The following is a 20,533-nucleotide window of genomic DNA, read 5'->3' on the forward strand; positions in this document are numbered from 1 at the left end:
CTTTGTAGTTATAATAATGTAGTTTATGATACATTGCAGGTATGACAGGATTAATATTATGGAAAAGTATTGAAAATACAAAGGAGGCTCTGTCCTTTTTTTTTTTTTTTTTTTTTTTTTAAATTAATTCAAAAGATAGTTTATAATATGTAATTTCAAACACATAACATTTGAAATACAAAACTTAAAAGTTACATACAACACAACATACAACATTGAAACGTGAAGACTGGAACTTGAAAATAATAAGACAACAAACAACTTTATTTATTGCTTTGAACTTGGAAATAATAAGACAACAAACAACTTTATTTATTGGTTTGAACTTGGAAATAATAAGACACCAAACAACTTTATTTATTGGTTTGCACACCATTCCCACAAGTGATTAATTAAGCGATGTTCTAATTCTCTATGCTCAGCTCGATTGTGCATGTGAGCTAAACGTTGCAGGACTCTTATAAATTCAACATTACTAGTGTCTCATTCAACAACAATATGTGGGACAGCAGCCTCTTCATAATTATAGTTCCTAGTAGGTGGTAAATCTCCAAACTCTTCTGCATGCACATATGTATGTCTTTCTTCTTCCATAATCATGTTATGCATAATTATGCATGTTGACATATAACATCATGCAACACATTTTTCTCCCATAGGCGAGCTTGACCCCTAACAATGGCAAATCTTTTTTGAAGAACTCCAAATGCTCATTCAACATCTTTCCTGTAACACTCTTGCATCTGTGTAAAAAATTGTTCTCTTTCACCTCTAGGTTTTTTTTATCACTTTCACTAGTGTAGACCATTTAGGATATATACCATCCGTCAGATAGTAACCAATGGTGTAGTTTCTACCCATGAGAGTGTAGTTTGCAGGAGGGGTACGACCAAACATGAGATTATTGAAAAGAGTAGAGCACCACAAAACATTAACGTCATTATTAGTACCTGATAGGCCGAAGTAAGCGTGCCATATCCACATGTCGTAAAAAGAAACTGCCTCGAGTACGATGGTTGCAGCTCCATGTCTTCCAGTGTACTGTCCTACCCACTCTATTGGACATGCTTCCCAAGTCCAGTGCATACTATTGTGAATATAACACTGCGGAAACAACGTTACCCACTACAATAGATCAATCCTACACAAGAATCAATCATTCTTACTAGACAAGACTTCAACACCCTCCAAGCAATATCCCAACACTTCTCAATATCAAATAACAAGCATATAAAGTAAAACAATTAATATAAAAGAAGAACAAACCACAAGACGAGATATATCGTGGTTCGGCAATTTGCCTACTTCCACATCTGCGAGTTCCAAGCTTTACTAGATGTCGGAGTAACAGATTACAAGTCTCTCAATCCACTCACAAAGAATGAACACTCAACTCACAAAGAATTGCTCTCTTATAATCTCTCTCTTTATTGGTTTTGGAAAAGTTAGGTTTTTACAGAAAAAACCTATATTTATACTATTTCAAAAACTTTCGAAAAATGGCAAATTTGTGCTGAAATAACTCATGAGCGCGGGAGGCACCCTCGACTAGGCAAAGTGGAGCGCGGGTTGCGCTTAAATCACTGTAGGTCAAAACAACATGAGCGCGGGTCGCTCCCTTCACACCAGATAGAAAAAAACATCGTTTTCTCTACAATTCTCCACCTCGGTGAGGTTTTAACACATAAAACCGGTTTAACACATCCAAAGAAGAACACATCCATCCGAAAACTTCGCGATCCATCTGCGCCTTTAAGGGCAATGCCCACAAAGGGCTCTATCAAGCATGTAGGATTTGGAGCAAGTCCAAACAGTGTTGGAACTTAACTCCGGTGACAACCTTAGTCAGCATATCAGCAGGATTGTCATAGGTGTCCACTTTCTCAAGTGCAACATCACCATCTTCAACGACATCCCGTATAAAGTGATAACGGACATCAATATGCTTGGTCCGAGCATGATGAACCTAGTTTTTCACCAAATGAATAGCACTCTGACTATCATAATGCAAAGCAACACTGTTCTACTCAATACCTATATCATCCAGAAGACCTCGAAACCATAATGCCTCTTTCACTGCCTCTGCCACTACCATATACTCTGCCTCAGTAGTAGATAGAGCAACTGTAGCATGTAGCATAGACCTCCAACTAACTGGTGCACCATGCATCATAAATACATAACCAGTAGTCGATCGTCGTCTATCTAGATCACCTGCATAATTTGAATCTACATATCCACTGACATAACAAGTGCCTCCACCATAAACTAATCCCACATCCAAGGTACCCGTCAAGTACCTCAATACCCATTTCACTGCCTCCCAATGCTACTTCCCAGGATTAGCCATATACCTGCTTACAACACTAACGGCCTGTGAAATGTCTGAGCGTGTGCATACCATAGCATACATCAAACTGCCCACTGCATTAGCATAAGGAACATGTGCCATATGTTTTTATTCCTCCACCAAACTAGGAGAGAACTTAGCTGAAAGCCTAAAATGCCCAGCCAAAGGCGTAGAAACCGACTTTGCATTCTTCATACGAAAACGCGAAAGGACTTTCTGAAGGTATTTCTTCTGAGATACAACTATCCGTCGATTCTGCCTGTCTCTGTCAATCTCCATGCCCAGTACCTTCTTGGCTCCACCTAAGTCTTTCATCTCAAACTCAGAGCTAAGTTGAGATTTCAACTTGTCTATCTCCACCATACTTTTGGAAGCAATAAGCATGTCATCCACATAAAACAGGAGATAGATGAAGTCATTACCACGAAGCCTACGAAAGTAAACACAACAATCATACTTACTTCGGGTGTACTCATGTTGCATCATGAATGTGTTAAAGCGCTTGTACTATTGCCTGGGTGATTGCTTTAACTCGTACAGTGACCGATTCAATTTGCATACATGATCTTCTTTCTCAGCAACGACAAACCCTTCAGGTTGTCTCATATAGATCTCTTCCTCCAAGTCCCCATGCAAGAAAGCAGTTTTCACATCAAGTTGCTCTAACTCCAAGTCGAAGTGAGCAACTAAACTCAATAACACACGAATGGACGTATGTTTGACCATCGGGGAAAATACCTCATTGTAGTCGACTCCTTCCTTTTGTGAAAAACCCCTTTGCTACAACTCTTACCTTGTACCCAGCACTTTCGGACTCAGGAAGGACCTCTTTCTTTCTGAACACCCATTTATTGCCGATAGTCCTTTTGCCCTTTGGCAATAAAACTAGGTCCCATGTGTGATTTTTATCAAGAGATTCCATCTCTACTTGCATAGCTACCAACAAATCTCTGTAATGAGCATCTCTGACAGCTTCCTTGAAGCTGTATGGCTCATCATGTTCGATATTCAGTGCATATGCCACTAAATCCACCTGACCATAGTGTTTCACCGACTTCTCATGCCCATACTTGTGCACTTCTTTAACTTGTCTCTTTGGCCTAGGGTCAGCCACTACAAGTTGTGGATGCTCTTGCTCTTCTTCCTGTTGCTGTGTGGTTGTATGATTTGGTACCTCATCATGATCTCACCAGTCATCTATTGCATCAGACAACTCAAGCTCAGTAGCTTGAACTTCTATAGACTCACCATTCTGCCCAACTACTTCCGGCTTACTAAACGATAACACAGAAGTCTCATCAAAGGTAACATCTCTGCTGACTAGGAACTTGTGGTCTTCTAGACACCACAATCTGTATCTCTTTACCCCATTTGCGAAGCCTAAGAATATGGCCTTCTTAGCTCTAGGATCTAGCTTGCTTTCTCTCACATGGTAGTAAGCTGTCGATCCAAACACTTACAAAATACTATAATCAGCTGGGTTACCTGACCACACCTCATAAGGTGTCTTGCAATCTATAGCTGGTACTGGTGACCTATTGTACAGGTAACACGCCATGGACACTACATCTGCCCAATACTCTTTGCCTAGACTGGCATTAGACAACAAACATCTTGCTCTTTCAAGCAAGGTTCTATTCATCATCTCTACCATTCCATTCTGCTATAGGCGTGCCCCTGACAGTCCAGTGTCTATTCCCTGTTGCGCACAAAACTCTTGGAAAGGTCCATAGGTATACTCAGTACCATTGTCAGACCATAATGTCTTTACCTTCCTATCTGTGCGATTAACAACCCTTGCATTCCACTTCTTAAATGTCTCAAATACTTCATCTTTCGATTTCATCATATACACCCACACATAGCGAGTATGATCATCAATGAATGAGACATAATAGCGGTTACCTCCCTTGGAAGCCACCCTGGAGGGTCTCCAAACATCCGTATGCACATAGTCAAGGATACATGTTGTCGTGTGCTTGCTTGACTTGAACTTGACTTTGCACTGCTTCACATAGACGCAATGCTCACAAAACCCCATACTTGGCTTCTTCAAATTCTTCAAGAACCCTCTTGCACAACTCAGACAAACATTTTTCACTCATATGCCCTAAACGCATATGTCATATCTTAGTGCACTCAGAATCATTACTACATGCACCCACTACTACATCGCCTATCACCGTACTACCTATCAGAGTATACAAGGTTCCATGTTTTTTTACCCTTCATAACAACTAAAGAGCCATTAACAATATTTAGGACTCCACCTTCGCCCACAAACTTGTGGCCTTTGGAATCCAAAGTTCCAAGATAAATAAGACTTTTATTTAGCTCAGGAACATGTCTCACATCCGTTAAAGTCCTCACTACACCATCATACATCTTGACCCGTATAGTTCCAATTCCTACTGTCTTACAAGCAACGTCATTACCCATCAAAATGGAACCACCATCAATGCTCTCATAAGAAGTAAACCACTTTCTATTCGGGCACATATGATAGGAACATCCAAAATCAAGAATCCACCTTTCAGTCATATAGTCTTGTGTGGACACACAGAGATTGAACTCATCCTCTTCAGAGCCCTGAAAGCATAACTTGCCTCAATCTTTTGCCTTACCTTTCTTCCGATCATCTCTTGTTCTTCTCTTTCTTCGGGTGAGGACAATTACTTGCGTAATGTCCCTTTTCATTGCAATTGTAGCACTGTACATGTTTTAAAGGCTTCTTTGACTTGGACCTAGAATTCTCATTACTTGTAGAATTCTGTTCATACAAATTTCCTCTTGCCACTAGCCCCTAACCTGCATTAATGTTATTCTCTACACGTGTCTTCTTCATCAACTCATAAGAAAGAAGTGCACTCTGAACTTCGTCAAGATCGACGACTTCTCTGTTCATAAATGTAGTCATTAGATGCTCATAGCTTTCTGGCAAGGAGAATATTAAACATGTCGCTTGATCCTCATCATCCATCTTCATACCCACATTCAAATAATCCGCTAGACGTCGATGGAACTCACTAACGTGCTCTTACATCGTTGAACCATCCACCATCATGTACCTATAAAGACGCTTCTTAAGGTACATCTTGTTCATCATACTCTTGGTCATATACATAGACTCTAGTTTGAGCCAAATACCGGCAGCGGTATGTTCTCCCATCACACTATACATGACCTCATTAGCAAGACATAACCGAATTGATGAACAAACCTGAAGATCGAACTCTTCCCAATCATCATTACTCATATTCGCCGCCTTAGATTTAATCCCCTTTAAAGCCTTGTGCAAACCTTGTTGGATGAGGATGTCCTTTACTTATCAAATCCCAAAGTTATTCTTCCCATTAAACTTCTCTACTTCAAACCTTGCGTTTGACATCTTGGGAGCCATCTTTCAAGTTACACACAATAACCCAAAACAAAAAATAATTCACTTTGGAATTTAATCGAACACCTTGTCTACACAAATTTCGAGCACTAAACTCAAAATCCTAGGTCGTATACCTACGCTCCGATACCAATTGTTGTGAATATAACATTGCGGAAATAACGTTACCCACTACAATAGATTAATCCTACACAAGGATCAATCCTTCTTACTAGACAAGACTTCAACACCCTCCAAGCAATATCCCAACACTTCTCAATATCAAATAACAAGCATATAAAGTAAAACAATTAATGTAAAAGAAGAACAAACCACAAGACGAGATATATCGTGATTCGGCAATTTGCCCACTTCCACACTGCAAGTTCCAAGCTTTACTAGATGTCCGGAGTAACATATTACAAGTCTCTCAATCCACTCACAAAGAATGAACACTCAACTCACAAAGAATTGCTCTCTTATAATCTCTCTCTTTCTTGGTTTTGGAAAAGTTAGGTTTCTACAGAAAAAACCTATATTTATACTATTTCATAAAACTTCCGAAAAAGGGCAAATTCGTGCTGAAATAACTCATGAGTGCGGGTTGCGCCCTCGACTAGGCAAAGTGGAGCGCAGGTCGCGCCTTGCCCAAGTGAAAACTGAGCGCAGGGTCGCGCCCTTCACACCAGATAGAAAAAAACATCGTTTTCTCTACACATACAATCGAGACTACCAAGCATTCCTGGAAACCCTTAGCTTAGCAATGTTAAGCAACCTTGCAATGTCCTCCTGGTTTGGTTCTCTCAAATATTCGGGACCAAATGCCTCCACTATATGTTGGCAGAACAATTTTACATATGAGAGTATGGTTGATTTAGCAATGCAGAAATACTGATCTAGAAAATCAGCTGGGGGTCCGTAAGCTACTGTTTGCAACGCACACAACATTTTTTCCCGAGATGACAATCCAACTTTACCAACTGCATCATATTTCTTCTTACAAACGTCACTATGTTACTTTAGGCGACTCCTAATCCTCAAGAATAGCTGACTACTCATTTGGTTGCGACTGTTGAAAATGCCTTCATCATATGTGGGATTTGGACCAAAGTAATCAGCCTTTAGACGAGCATTGCCCATAGCTCTATTACGGTTACGATACTTGCGTCCTGCAATAGACCCTAGACGGGGCCTTTCAGGTTGAATGACATTATTATAGATAGCAACCGCTGAAGCAAGATTTGCTTGGATACCATTAGCTACGGTATCCAAAAAATCTTGATCTTGTTGGTAGAATTGAAGAAAATGATTTCTTCGATTAATAGCATCATTGTCTTTATTATCAGAAGAGCTGGAAGAATGATGATGAGAAGGACCAGCTCCAGAGGCCACTTTTCTTAAGGTTATACAAGAAAAAGAAAATAATGAATGAAGTAAGAAGGTACATTGGAATAGTATATGCTTAGGTTTGTTTATATAGATAAATAAAATCTAAAATTGAGGTCCAAATTTTTTGAGGATAAGATTTTCACAAATCATGAGATTTTTTGAGGATAAGATAGTTGATATTATTATGTTGTGGATATGATATTTTTTTACCATTAGAAAGTTACTGTTACAAATTTACCATTAGAAAGTTACAATTAAAAATTTACAGTTGGAAAATAATTTTACCAATTTCTGTAACAGTTTTACCATTTGATTGTAACAGTTACAATTTTTCATAAATTAGTATATTTGAAATTTACCATTGGAAAGTTACCGTTTCAAATTTACCTCAGGAAATTTATTGTACCAATTTTACTGTAACAATTTTAATAATGGAAAGTTACAGTTTGGGCTTTAATAATGGATATTAGAGATTGGATAATAATTGATTATGGAGATTGGAGGTTGGAGCGAGTGCCACATTTATTTCCTGACTTGGAGCGAGTGCCACGACTTGGAGCGAGTGCCAAATTTATTTCCTGACTTGGAGCGAGTGCCACATTTATGATTTTTTAGTTATAAATACTTATCCATTCTCATCATACAATTCACACATTTCTCATTCTGTTTTCAACTAACAAAAAACAAAATTTCATTCTCTCAGTTTTATTCTCATTTAGTACTAAGCTTGTTTTATAGCAATGTCTTCTAGGAAATCGTCATTTAACCCAATAGAAGACACAATTTTGATTGAAGCATGTTACAATTCTCTATTGATCCAATTACCAGGATCAACCAGTCCTATAACATGCTATGAGATAATATTGTGAATCACTACGAGACAGAGAGATTGAAGTTTTGTTATATTCATCGAACCAAGAAGAGCTTGGAAGGTCGTTGGGGAATTATCAACAAAACTATAACTTTGTTTCGTGGTTGTGTCCATCAAGCTGAATCTTTTAACATTTCTGGAGCAAACGATGCACATATTGTAAGTATTGATTATAAATTCACTAGTATTGTTAAATTTAATTTGTATTTCATTTTATGTTATAGTTTGTATAATTTTTCTTAACATATGGCACAAGCAAAATAGATGTATGTCGAAAGGTTAACGAGTTACAAGAATTTCACCATGTATCACGCATGGAAACTATTGAAAGACAACCAGAAATGGGCTCCACATGAAGTCCCACCGACACCTGGCATCTCCATTAACAATATGAATTTCACATCACCCGCGACGGTAAACATTGGTGTCGAGACTGGGGCAACAGCTGATTCCGATATGCCAAAAAAAAATTCGTCGACAAGGGTACATGGGCGAGACAAAGCAAAACAAGTGAAAAGAGCTGAATCACAAAATGCACCCAATCTGAAGAATATTCTCGACGAGCGATGGAGGCTACTGAAGACTCGCGTGACCGCGGGAAAAAAGCCTATGAAGTTTACGAATCTAATGAAAAAAATTCTTCACGTGGTAAAAATAAAGAGAATGAGCCAACCCTCGCGAGATTGGAGTGGGAGTCAAAAATCATGAGCACAAATACTTTAGATATGACACCATAGGGGAAAGTGTATTATAAGGGAATGAAACGTCAAATTAACCGACATGCAAGCACGTATGTCTGGTGTATCCGTGTATCAAGGAACCTAGACTTCACCGAATGTGATGAAGATTCCTATTGAAATTGAATATCTTTTGGAAGTGTTGTATTTATTTCATGCCATTTTAATTTGTGTGTGTTGTAATAATGGAATGTTTTTTTTATGTTATGCAATTTGTTTTATTTTATGATTGTCAATTAATTTGGAAAACTTTGTTTTAATTACGCAGAAACACGACAAAATTAAATTAAATTGAGTAATAGGATACACCTGTAATAAAATAGAAGTAGTAAAGGTAATGTAGTAATTCGTTGTTCTCATAATTACTATGTGATTTGGTAGGGACACTTCCCAAACCACTCCACTTTAAATGGCGCGGTATGAAATTGTCTTTTGCATTCCAGCACGCCACTTCAAGTGGCGCCGTTTTGGTTTTACAAACCACGTGCACACCATTTCTACTCGATCGCATGAAATGCACTCTCTATTTCTCAATATTACTCTCTATATAGAGAGAGTTATATACAAATAGGAGGGGGAAACCACCGCCACTCCGTCCACTTTTGAGGGAATTGAATGGGGAGCCATTGCACCCAGCCTAAGCACCACCACCAAACTAACTGATTGTCTTAAAATTATGGATTAGATGTTCTACAAATAGTATGAGGTAATTACTACAAAACCACAAGTCATTAGAGTAAGGCTGAGTCCAATGGTTTTGGACTCTTTATCCTTATTCCTCAATTTAACAGTGTTTTATAGATATAGATAAGGAAAATGGGTCCAATGGTTTTATAGGTATAGAATGAAAACCTCAACAAACCAATCCACTTCATCTGGCTCAGAATGCAAATAAAGAAAAAATTAATAAAGTAAGTCATACCACTCCACTTTAACTTGCGCGGAATAGAAAAGTAAGCCATACCACTCCACTAAAACTGGCACGGAATGTAAATTAAAATAAGTCATACCATTCCACTTGAAGTGGCGCGGAATGTACTCTGTATCTCAATAATACTCCACGGAATGTAAATTAAAATAAGTCATACCACTCCACTTCAAGTGGCGCGGAATGTACTCTGTATCTCAATAATACTCCCTATATATATAGTAAATTACAGATAGAGAGTGAAAACCTCCACTTTGGCCTCCACTTTTAGGGGGATAAAGAGTCATTGGACTTAGCCTAAGAAGTTGTTGTGAAATGGGTTAAAATGGCATAGTGGAAGTATGTCGGAATAATACACACAAAGTATCATCCTGTTGGGTACCATTATGTCTTGGTTCGCACCATTGTTATTGGAATTACTGGTCAGGATGATACATATAATATATCATTGACCCGTAACACAACTTTGTAACCTACTAAATAAGGGATCAAGAGAGAGAGAAAAAAAAAAAACTTTTTCTTTGTGAGAGAAATAGAGATAACTTTTTCTAGGGTTCTCAAAGAGTGAGAAAGAGAGAAAACTTGTTGAGAGCATTCTTTGTGAGTGATTCATTCTTTGCGAGTGATTGAGAATTGATTGTTGTGTACAATCAAAGCAACTCCTCTTGTAACTTTCTTCTTCATCTAGTGGAACCATCGATCTCGACGTATGGACGTAGGCACATTGCCGAACCACGATAAATCATCGTCTTGTGTATGTTTGTTCTTTACATAGTCTCTTTATGCTTGTTTATGTTGATATTATTTGTTGAGCTTGGTTTTGGTGAGTTGTTGGAACACTTTGTCTAGAGAAAGATCACAACTTTGGGTAGTGATCAAGTCGTTGTTGTTAGCTTCCACATTAGTCGCAACAGAAGCTTTAATTTCATATTCGTTAGGTGGTATAAAAATTGGCCAATTAACCATTATATTTTCAGCTTTAGGGACAGAGAAGAAGATTTAAGAACGCCTCTTAAGAGCACTCCAACTGTTCTACAAAGAGATTACGCGAAAATTGATTCGGGTAGGAGGACTCCAGAGCTTCATTCAACAAGTGAAACAATAAGGAACCCAGAAACGAAGGAACTGCAGCATTTTTCCATTTTGCATATTCAGACCATTAAATCAAAATTCGAGGGTACTGCCAAATTTGGAAGTATCTACAAAGGTCAGCTTTCTGATGGTGTGCCAGTAGTCGTTCAGGTACTAAATGATGGTGTGAAGGCAGTGAAGTATGTATCTAAACTGCAGTTTATGACTAGCGTGAACTTAATAGGAAAATTTTGCCATCCAAACTTAGTTAGACTATGGATTTTCCTATCTTGGCAGAGGTTCAAAAGCCCTCGTCTATGAATACACGGGGCTAAGAACTTTCGATAAGATTTTATCTGAGGAGAATCAGGAGTGGGAAAAGTTGTATGGGATTGCAACAGACACAGCAAAGGGGGTTAAGGGGATCTCCTATTTGCATAATGTGCTCATTAATTCAAATATTTGTCCTAAGATTAAAAATTATGGACTGACTAAGCTTTATAACAAATATTGGAATCTTGTCTCATTCTCAAACTTTAATGTGATTAATGCATATGCTGCTCTAGAGTTCCAGAAGCCAGCGGAACCAATAACAAGCGTCGTTGATGTTTACTGCTTTGGGTTAATGTTATTTGAAGTTCTTCGCAGTTGTTGTAAGAATACTAATGTCGGGGATCACTTCTTTCATATGAAAGTTTGGGAGATGTTTAAGAAGGGAGAATTTGACAAACTTATGGAGGGCCTTAGTATTGAGGAGAAAGACAGAGTAAAAGCAGAGATATTGCATTAAGATGTGTCCATTACATGCCCTAGTGTAGGCCTTCAATGAGCACTGTGGTGAAGATGCTCGAGGACGAGAATCCCACGCTCAAATTCCGAGTCATGAGCAGCAAATCAGAGAGCAATCTTTAATCTATTTTGTGGAACATGTCCGGAAATATTTCAAATCCTGATTTCTGCAAGTTCAAATTTATTTATAATTTGAGTTGGGGGATGTTAATTACGGAGATTTGTTGGAGAGAAAGTGAAGGGGGGTATCGATGACTTGATGACTTATAGAGCATGCCATTGGATATTGACAACTGACACAGATCAATTCGAATGTGTATGTATGGGGCCATACGTAGTTCGGCAAGAACATACAAACCTTAGTCCCACATCGGATGCGTGAATGTGTTTCTAACACTATATAAGTCAATTTATCCTAGCATATTTCGCCAAGCTGGGTAAAGCCTGCTTATAACTTAGCAGGGCATTAAAGTTGGATGAATTGTTGGGGCGTGGGTAGCAAGTGCAACATCCAATTTTTTATTTGTTGGTTATATCCAGTAGGACTTGATCCGACGTTTCAAGACTCTTAACTCCGATATTTTTGTATTTTCTTTATTATAATCTTTTCTGTTCACTGGAAAATCTGTGAAAATAGTTTTAATTTGTATTTTCTTTATTATAATCTTTTCTGTTCACTGGAAAATCTGTGAAAATAGTTTTAATTTGGAAAAGTGTCTTGTACAATGAGAATGAATATAACGGGTGCTGCCTTTTAACAAAAACACAAAGGTATTTTCAGTCTATATTACTTGTTACTCATGTGCACAGCTCGTATAATTACCAATTGCATTTCACTAAAAGTAGAACGTATGCCAGAGATCATACTGTTCTTGCCGTATGTAGAGAAATACACATCTCCGTCTTTCTGTTACTACCCGGAAACGGACACATAAAAATATGATCTTAAAATGGTAAGGAGTAAAAAGTAAGAACATAGGTACAAAGATACAACAAAGTGGTTACACAAATAATCAGCCTGGTGAGGCAAGAGGACTCCGTTGTGACAAGTACCACTCGAACAGACAGTGAACACCACACGTTAGCTAAAAAAAAAAGGTTACACAAATAATCAACAAAAGCTCAAGGCTAAGAATTTACAACATCAAGACAATATAAGAATGTAGTAATTTGGTCAGTTAGTCAGCCTGCAATATTTACAGATCCAACTGTATTTTGCCTATGTAAAACCTTCATCTCTGACGACAATGTCTCATCAGAATGATGATCAGTTCCAAAGCCCAGGCTGAGTAGCCTCGTTTTCCTCAGATCCTTGTGGCACTGAGTAAAAAACGCGTGTCTCAGAGCTTCCTCTGCACTGATCCTAAGTCTGGGATTCACAATCAAGCACTTCTCGATAAGGTCAAATAGGGAACTCGGTATGGAATCAAGGAAGTCCAGTCTTTTTGTGTACATCTCACACCATCCTCGGAGATTTTTTGACGGTAAGGACTTTATATCGAATAACTCCTGCCACAAATAAATATCTATTTAGTAACATTTTGCTATTTCAAAAAATAACCTATAGGGAACAAAGTTTTCATAGAGTACCTCAGGGAGTGAAGATTCACGATTATGTAGCTTGGCCATTTCCCAGAGATCTTCACTGCCTTTCAACTTCGCAATATCTTTCATATTCCTGCAAGTAATGGTGCTTTAGTTAGAAGATTGGAACACCAAAAGGTACTGCCTGTTTCTCTATTTATGTGCAATGAGCAAGACGATTACTGTTCAGGGTCACCAGTAAAGGGTGCCCTTCCAATGATCAGATATAGAAGAGTTACTCCAGCAGACCAAACATCAACTTTAGACCCTTGATGTGGTGATTTTAACAAGACCTGCAGAAACCGCCAAATATATAAATTATTTTTGTTGTTTTGCGTATATGATAGTGTAAGTCTGTGTAGATGACATGTTAAGAATCCAATATGTTTACAGAAATTTAAAACGACAAATTCTGTAAATCTGAGTTGCACCAGAGCATCAATAAGACTTCATTGGATTTTATGCTAGTTCGTAGGGAAAAGTGGAAGCTGGAGAAAGAAATGAAGTTATGAAATGGCTGCATGTGATACCAAACCAATGATTGCATGCTGGTTAAGACAGTTTCAAACTTAAAGAGGAAAAACGAAGTAGCGCCTTTTATGCACAGTACACTGTACACAGCTAACAAACTGAATATATTAGGTTTCCACCACTTGTATGACAAATCCAAAGGTACAAAGTGAAAAAGGGGAAATGCATCAGGTGACCAAAAATGCATTATAAATGGAATCACAAAAGAAAAGTAATTACTTATAAGTTTGAGAGGTGTGGAATTAGTACAAGCAGAAACTCTTTAGATCTTGCTTTTACCTGGTCTGTAGTAAGTTTGGGGGGGGAGGGGGAAGTGAAAGGGTATGGTATTGATAGTGTGTCCTCATATTGCAAGGTGGTGAAGAAAGATGTTTTTTTCTTTTTCTTTTTTGGTAATTACGCTGAGAAAGATGTGGGTGGATCGCCTTTTTCTCACTTTTCAATTTGCATTTAGAATTTGGGCAATACTTTTCACATCTTTCAACATGCATGGAGACCACCATCAAATTTTAAGGACTTGAGGAAGTTGGGTGAGGTCAAACTGCTAGTTGCTACTTGGAGCTTAGAAGTTAGAACATTATCAACTTAAGAATTATCATACTACAGATAAAATATGAAATTTAACCGATTGAAAATAAAAGGGGGTAATCAGATGGCCTTTTCTGAATTGCTTACTCTTGAAAACAGTATCCAATAACTAGTAAAAGAAGTAAATGATTTTTCTTCTTTTCCCTTTTTTCATGTAATAGGAAACCGTTGCCATGACTTGTGCCTGATAAGTCACCAGTTTCAAAATGAAAGAATAGTCTTTTTCAGGAAGGCTGAAATAAAGACCTACATACAGACTCATGTGGTCATAGGTGTGTAACACGTGATCCATAATCTTACCTCTGGTGCCCGGAACCCCTTGGTTCCAACACAGGGACCTTCTCTCTTATGCTTTACATCACCTAGGAAAAAGAAAGAGAAAATATGAACACAATTAGACCTTTGTGATTTACTGAACAAGGAATGCTGAAAGCTCTATAATACTTTACGCACCATTGTTCTTCAACAACCCAGCTCCAGAAACAGCAGCTCCTCTATAAAGTAGAGGCATGGGAGTCAGATAGAGTTTGCTGTCCACTTTTCCAAGAGGAGCAGCAACCCTCTTCCTCTGAGAAGCTGGAACTCTTACTTCTTTTGTATCTGGGTTTCCCATGGCCTCCTGAACCAGTCTGTTCAATTCCTTCCTACTTGAATATGGTCGAGGTTCCCGCAGTCTCTCTGCTGACGGGGTTCTAGTGCTTGTTCCATCTTTCGTTGAGGTTATGCCTGAGCCATCAGCACCTTGGCTTTTGTATATACTTCTACCTCCCAGATCTGGGTGGGACTTTAAGTGACCTACATCGGCTCTTTTCTTCAAGTTCTTGGGTTCAAATGGTAACTTGGAATCTTTTGCTATTCCATGATGCACTGACTCTAAAACTCCACTACCCATTGTATTCTTATCTTTGGTAGAGGGAGCAGATCGAGAACTGGGTAGAGGAACATGGTCAAAGCTTGTGCTATATGTCTTTGACTTTCCTGAAAACATAAATATACAAATTCAGAGTTACTATATAATGTCTCACGAGATACTAACCAGATGAAATTTACTACAATTAAAAGGCAGTAGAATGATCTAAAGGAAAAAGAAAGACATAAAATCAATCGTGGCCTATATAAAATGTGAATCATGTGTACAATTTAACTAATTGGACAGAAATTTGCATCAAAGGGAGTTTTTAGAATACTACTCAGCTGCATTCATTTCATTCTTTTTAGTTAAAAACATAAAAAGCATTTGATATATATCCAAGAGAAGTAATATACATTCTATGCTAGCATAAAGTAATAACCTAGTTGTTTAGAGTAGTAACAGGAAAGGAATCTCACTTGTTATGCCATGCTTTTTATTTAAATCCTGTTGAAGGAAAAGGGAAGAATAACGTCAAATGAAGCTCTGATACAGAGATAAAAATGTTATAAGTAGCACAAGAGGTGTCACTAACCATAGCCAAATTGAAATCAATAAGGTAACCTTTATTAAGTTTACGAGAAAACAGGAAGTTCCCAGGCTTAACATCTCTATGCACTACTCCCTGCAGAAATGGCAAAAAAAGAGGCTCAAAATAACCTTTCTAGGAAAGTTTACAAAATAGTCAGTTCAGTTGTAAACCATCCTACCTGCTTATGCAAACTTGCAAGTGCTCTAAACATACAGTAACCGTACCACTGGAGCTGAAATACATCAATTTCCCTCTTCAGCACCTACAATGTAAAAACAAAACATGAGTGAAAATAATAAATCCCAAGCTATTGATGCATCATACTATTGAATCCAGATGGGTGGACACCTGGAAGGAGAATTTTGGCTTTCTACTCCAACAAGAAACACATGTCTCAGTTTAATCGCAAACTCCCAGGATGTACCCGGTGAGGATGTGACATGTTTCTTGCCAGAGGAGTAAAATTCAGAACTCTCGTCCCAGGCATCTATGATATGTACTCCTATAATTACCTCTGGTCTGTCATGCTCAACGTGTTCTAAGACAAAACACTCAGAATTGCTACTCTTAAAAGACCCCTCAAACTTGATAACGAAGTTTTGACCTCTGCATCCAATTAATAAGCCAATAAGTTCACAACATCTCAAGTGCAATAAATAATTGACACTTTAGGATTCTCACCCAAATAGCTCCAGCATCTTCAGCTCATTATTAACATGGTGTATATGAGCATTTGCATGAGGGCCTACAAAATATGCATCATGGGATCAATTTCGGGTATCAAACACAACACAAAATGTCATACTTTATATAGTAAATAAAAATGGTGATTAATTAAGTTGCCTCTTAAAGCCAGGAAAATATAAACTAGAAAAAAAAAAAAAAAATAATAATAATGCAAATTGGGACAAAGATGACCAAACAGTCAATAGAATGTAGAAGCACCACCATTCCTAAAGCAGGTTAATCGGTCTAATTTGACTAGTCTGTTTACAACAGTTCATTCAGATATATGAAAGAAACAGAATGTATCATGGCTGAATGGGCTGTATGTAGTGCACATATGCATGTGACAAGGATATGAATGGATGTGTCGAACCTAAAGGTAACATCGCTTTCCTTTTAATGTAGGGAAGACAACAAGACCTACAAAACCTTGATATATATGACAAACCTACAAGGCTACAGAGACGACAAAATAGTAAGAAAAAACTCCAACCTCAGTCCTATTTAATGGCTACCCTTTGATTTGATACAGAAATACGACTACATAAAAGTTACAACAGTAAAAGAGAAACTAAAGTTTTCGTCGGTATCTTGCTGAACTAAAATTTCTACTGTGAATTAAGAAACATTACACAAGTAATGGAATTGATTTGTCAATATATGTTGTTAATCGACTTATCGTTTCAGCTAAAAAGACTGAATAAATAAATATCAAACCAAGGTGGTAATGATTAGTGCTATACAGCATTGTATTTGTCATATGTTTCAATAGAGTTCCTACGCCCATAGAAAAAGTAATGGCTTGAAATCCAAGTTTCCGAACATAAGGAACACTGCATGTTTAAATTTAGTCATTCAGAACTAGGTAATGAAGCGCAAAATGAACAACTGGGTGATGTTGGTTTTGCATACATTTAATAGCAAATGTCTTTCCATCACTTTTTCTTCGAGCCCTGTAAACAGTCCCATAACCACCTGCAGATGCAAACACAATGAGATGGTTAGTGCAATTAATATGGATATAAATGGGTTGAAATAGATTAAAAAAGGAAAATGTACTTGAGTCTCTATACCTGAACCTTCTTCTTCCTCTATGACAAAAGATTCAAAATCTGGTAGTGCTTTCGTCTCCATGTGGTCCTGCAGAGTAAACACGGAGTGTTCTTTTTAATCTTTAAATAGATGTAGCCAGACAACAAAACATCCTCAACGACTGAAAACTCACCCAAAAGAGAAAGGGCAAATTTCAAAAAGTGTGGATTTTAAGTTTACCTTTGGATCAGTAGAGGAAGGATTCACCCTATTTTCCTTAGTAAGCATGTTATGATTCTTCTTTAACTTCTCTTTCACAGTGATGCACTTTTGGTCTCTTCTATACTTCTCTTGTTGTTTAGGAGAAACAGCCATATGACGATCTAACAGTTTGGAAGTTACTTTTGGTCCTAAAGTCAACAAATCCATTCGCGTGCCTTTTGGCTTGCCAGAAGTTTTTGCTGGCTTCATCTTGGTAGTACGTGGCTCAGCGGAGGGAAAAACTGCCTGCCTTTCCACCTTTGAAGTTACTTTCTCTTTACGCAAGGTTTTGATTCTATCAGCATAGCTGGTATCATTTGAGAATCTCAAATTATTTTTTATCAGTGCATGCTTTGTATCATCTGTTGGGACAAGGTCTCCTAGAAACCCTGTAGGAACACCGGACTTCACCATATGTTCTTCCAGACAGCCAAAATCTATCTTCTTATTAACAGTTTTATTGTCTAGAGTTTTACTAGAAGGACAAGCATGAACATCGGTCTCTGCAGGTCTATCATACAAGATCACTGCTTCGGTACAGATTCTTGTAGTTAAACCTCTTTCAGTTACCAATTTTGTCGCGTCCTTCACAATTTTCTTGTGCACTGATGAATTTTGCAGTGTACATAATGGAAGAGTGGATTCCACGCCACCTCAAAACCAGTAGCAAAAGGAAAATTTAAGTCTATTTCAGTATTGCCATAACTGTGCTCGTGCTTTATACCTAAAGATTCTGCCAACTCCTTCGGTGCAATTAACTCTGTCTCACCTTCAATGTCATCTTTAATACACCCAATACTCAGCAGTGCATTACTTGGAGAAGCAACATTAGAATTATGAACAAGAGCAAACATGGATTTATCTTCACTTAAAACCCATGAGTCATGGTCAACAATGGACATGCCATCTGTCAGCAGGTGCATGTTTCTGATCATATCAATGGCAATATCACCTTGTGCCTGTATAACAGAAATAAATGAAAATCTGCAAGTAGTACTAAATTGTGCAACAAACAAGTAAAGATACAGAAGCAGCAGTAAATAAATGAATTGATATACAGGGCTCGACCCAATAGGGTCAGATAGTTGAAAATATGAGATGTCTGTTTTCAAATGCAGCTCATGCCAAAGGCTAAACATATCGCTGTGTAGGCTCAAGTCTATCAATCTATCAAGATAAATCCATCTTAAATATTGACTTAAACAGATGTCCGCATAGTGGTATATTAAAATGGTATTAAACGAGTAAGCCTACTTGCAATTCCAAAACCTATTGCTATTTAGCAGACATGTCCCCCATCTCTATCTACACTGTAATATCCATATTACAAATCCTATATTGCATTAACTTTAGTAGCAAACACATTGTCTCAAAATACCACCAGATTAGCAGTCATCTTTTAATGATAGACATAAGCTAATGCAATTAAGGCAGTAAGATGAATACCTCGCGAGTAGACTTGATCGGCAAAGGCAACGTAATTCCATCTTCGCCATCTGTTTCAAGTCCAATTCCCACAATTAAAACCCAAAATATATAAAACAAACAAAACAATATCAAAACATTAAACAAAAACACAACTCACCAGGCAAAATAAATCTCCTTTTCTCATCCAAGAACAAAAAAGAATCATCCTTTTCTCTCTTCCTCTTCCTACTATAAGGCACAACAACCCCATCCCGTAAAACCTTCATCCCATTATTCCCTCTCAACACACTCCTCGGAACATAACCATCCATCGCTTTAACAAAAAACTCACCGAGAACAGAAAACCCAAAACTAGAAACCGTAACAAACAAATCATCGGTTAAACGTAACGGAGATTCACCAATAGAGCATAAAAACTCGATAAACTCAGCTGAGGCATCAAATAATTTACATTTTGAAGCGAGTTCACTGCAACGAGCGGGTTGGCCGATTGTTATAAGAAGTGAAAATATATGCCATGCTTTTTCTATGTAGGCTTCAGTTGAATTGTTGTGTGGTGAGTTTGTTAGGTGGTGTACCATTTTGAGTTTAGAGTTTTAAGGTTGGAAGTGTTTCTTGTTTTTTTTTTTTTAAATGGATTTGGTTTTTTGTTTTTGGGGAAGAAGAGGCGGGAAAGTGGGTTTCCCGCCACTTTGGTTTTGACTTTTTTCGAGTTCTGTTTGGTTGTAACGTTGTATACGTGTCTTAATAATGGACTCGGCTCGGTTTCTGTTGGGCCCTAAATTTTCCAGATTCAAAATCAGCACAAGTCCCGTACCAGTAGTATATTTAACTCACATGTTTCCGAGGTTAATGACTAGATAACTGCAAGGCAGTGGGGGCGTGAGCGGAGGTGGAGAAAAGAGAGGGAGAGATGAGTTTGTGGTGGGGAGAGAGAGAGTTGGGTTTGGTTGAGAAAGAAGAAGGGAGAGAGAGAGAGAGAGGAGTGAAGAGTGAAGGAGGGAGATTGAGGCTGTGTAAATCACTCTTAGATTGTGAATAGAGTGTGAGAACAGTTTGGATGAGAGATTGGGAGAGGTTGGAGACGAAAACAGATAAAAATGAGAGAAGGGGGGTACGGTCAGACACAAAGTAAAGGTTATTTGGGGGTACGGTCAGACACACCTGGGAGAATTACACGTATGAAGTGGTTTTTTGAGAGAAGAGTTCGCTAACGCTCACGGATTAGTTGTGGTTTTTCTATTTTAAAAGTTTCTTGGGGTGAAACCGTGAATCAATATAATAGAAATGGAACCAGATATTTCAACAGCCAAACTATTCTTTCAACAGTTTTCTAGTTTTATCCTCCAATTAGTTTTATCTCATAGTTTTTTTATCTAGAGGTTTATCCTATCCTCCAATTAGTTTTATCTCATAGTTTTTTTTATCTA

General features: G+C 37.9%; 1 protein-coding gene across 1 annotated transcript; it reads right to left on the reverse strand.

Annotated features, from left to right (window-relative positions):
- Nucleotides 1-12,452: 12,452 nt before the first annotated feature.
- Nucleotides 12,453-20,235, reverse strand: LOC147481243 (Protein kinase superfamily protein). Its single transcript, XM_086578877.1, has 16 exons — nucleotides 19,261-20,235; nucleotides 19,122-19,171; nucleotides 18,281-18,634; nucleotides 17,655-18,248; nucleotides 17,456-17,522; nucleotides 17,295-17,357; nucleotides 16,338-16,401; nucleotides 16,169-16,262; nucleotides 15,835-15,918; nucleotides 15,660-15,749; nucleotides 15,544-15,571; nucleotides 14,668-15,192; nucleotides 14,515-14,576; nucleotides 13,279-13,388; nucleotides 13,102-13,189; nucleotides 12,453-13,020 (listed from the first exon to the last, which is right to left on the reverse strand). Exons 1-16 carry the CDS (start codon nucleotides 19,682-19,684, stop codon nucleotides 12,694-12,696), a joined length of 3,024 nt encoding a protein of 1,007 aa, XP_086435003.1. The 5' UTR covers nucleotides 19,685-20,235; the 3' UTR covers nucleotides 12,453-12,693.
- Nucleotides 20,236-20,533: the final 298 nt, after the last annotated feature.

This window comes from Coptis chinensis, chromosome 8, assembly GCF_015680905.1.
Source record: "Coptis chinensis isolate HL-2020 chromosome 8, ASM1568090v1, whole genome shotgun sequence".
Taxonomy (NCBI): domain Eukaryota; kingdom Viridiplantae; phylum Streptophyta; class Magnoliopsida; order Ranunculales; family Ranunculaceae; genus Coptis; species Coptis chinensis.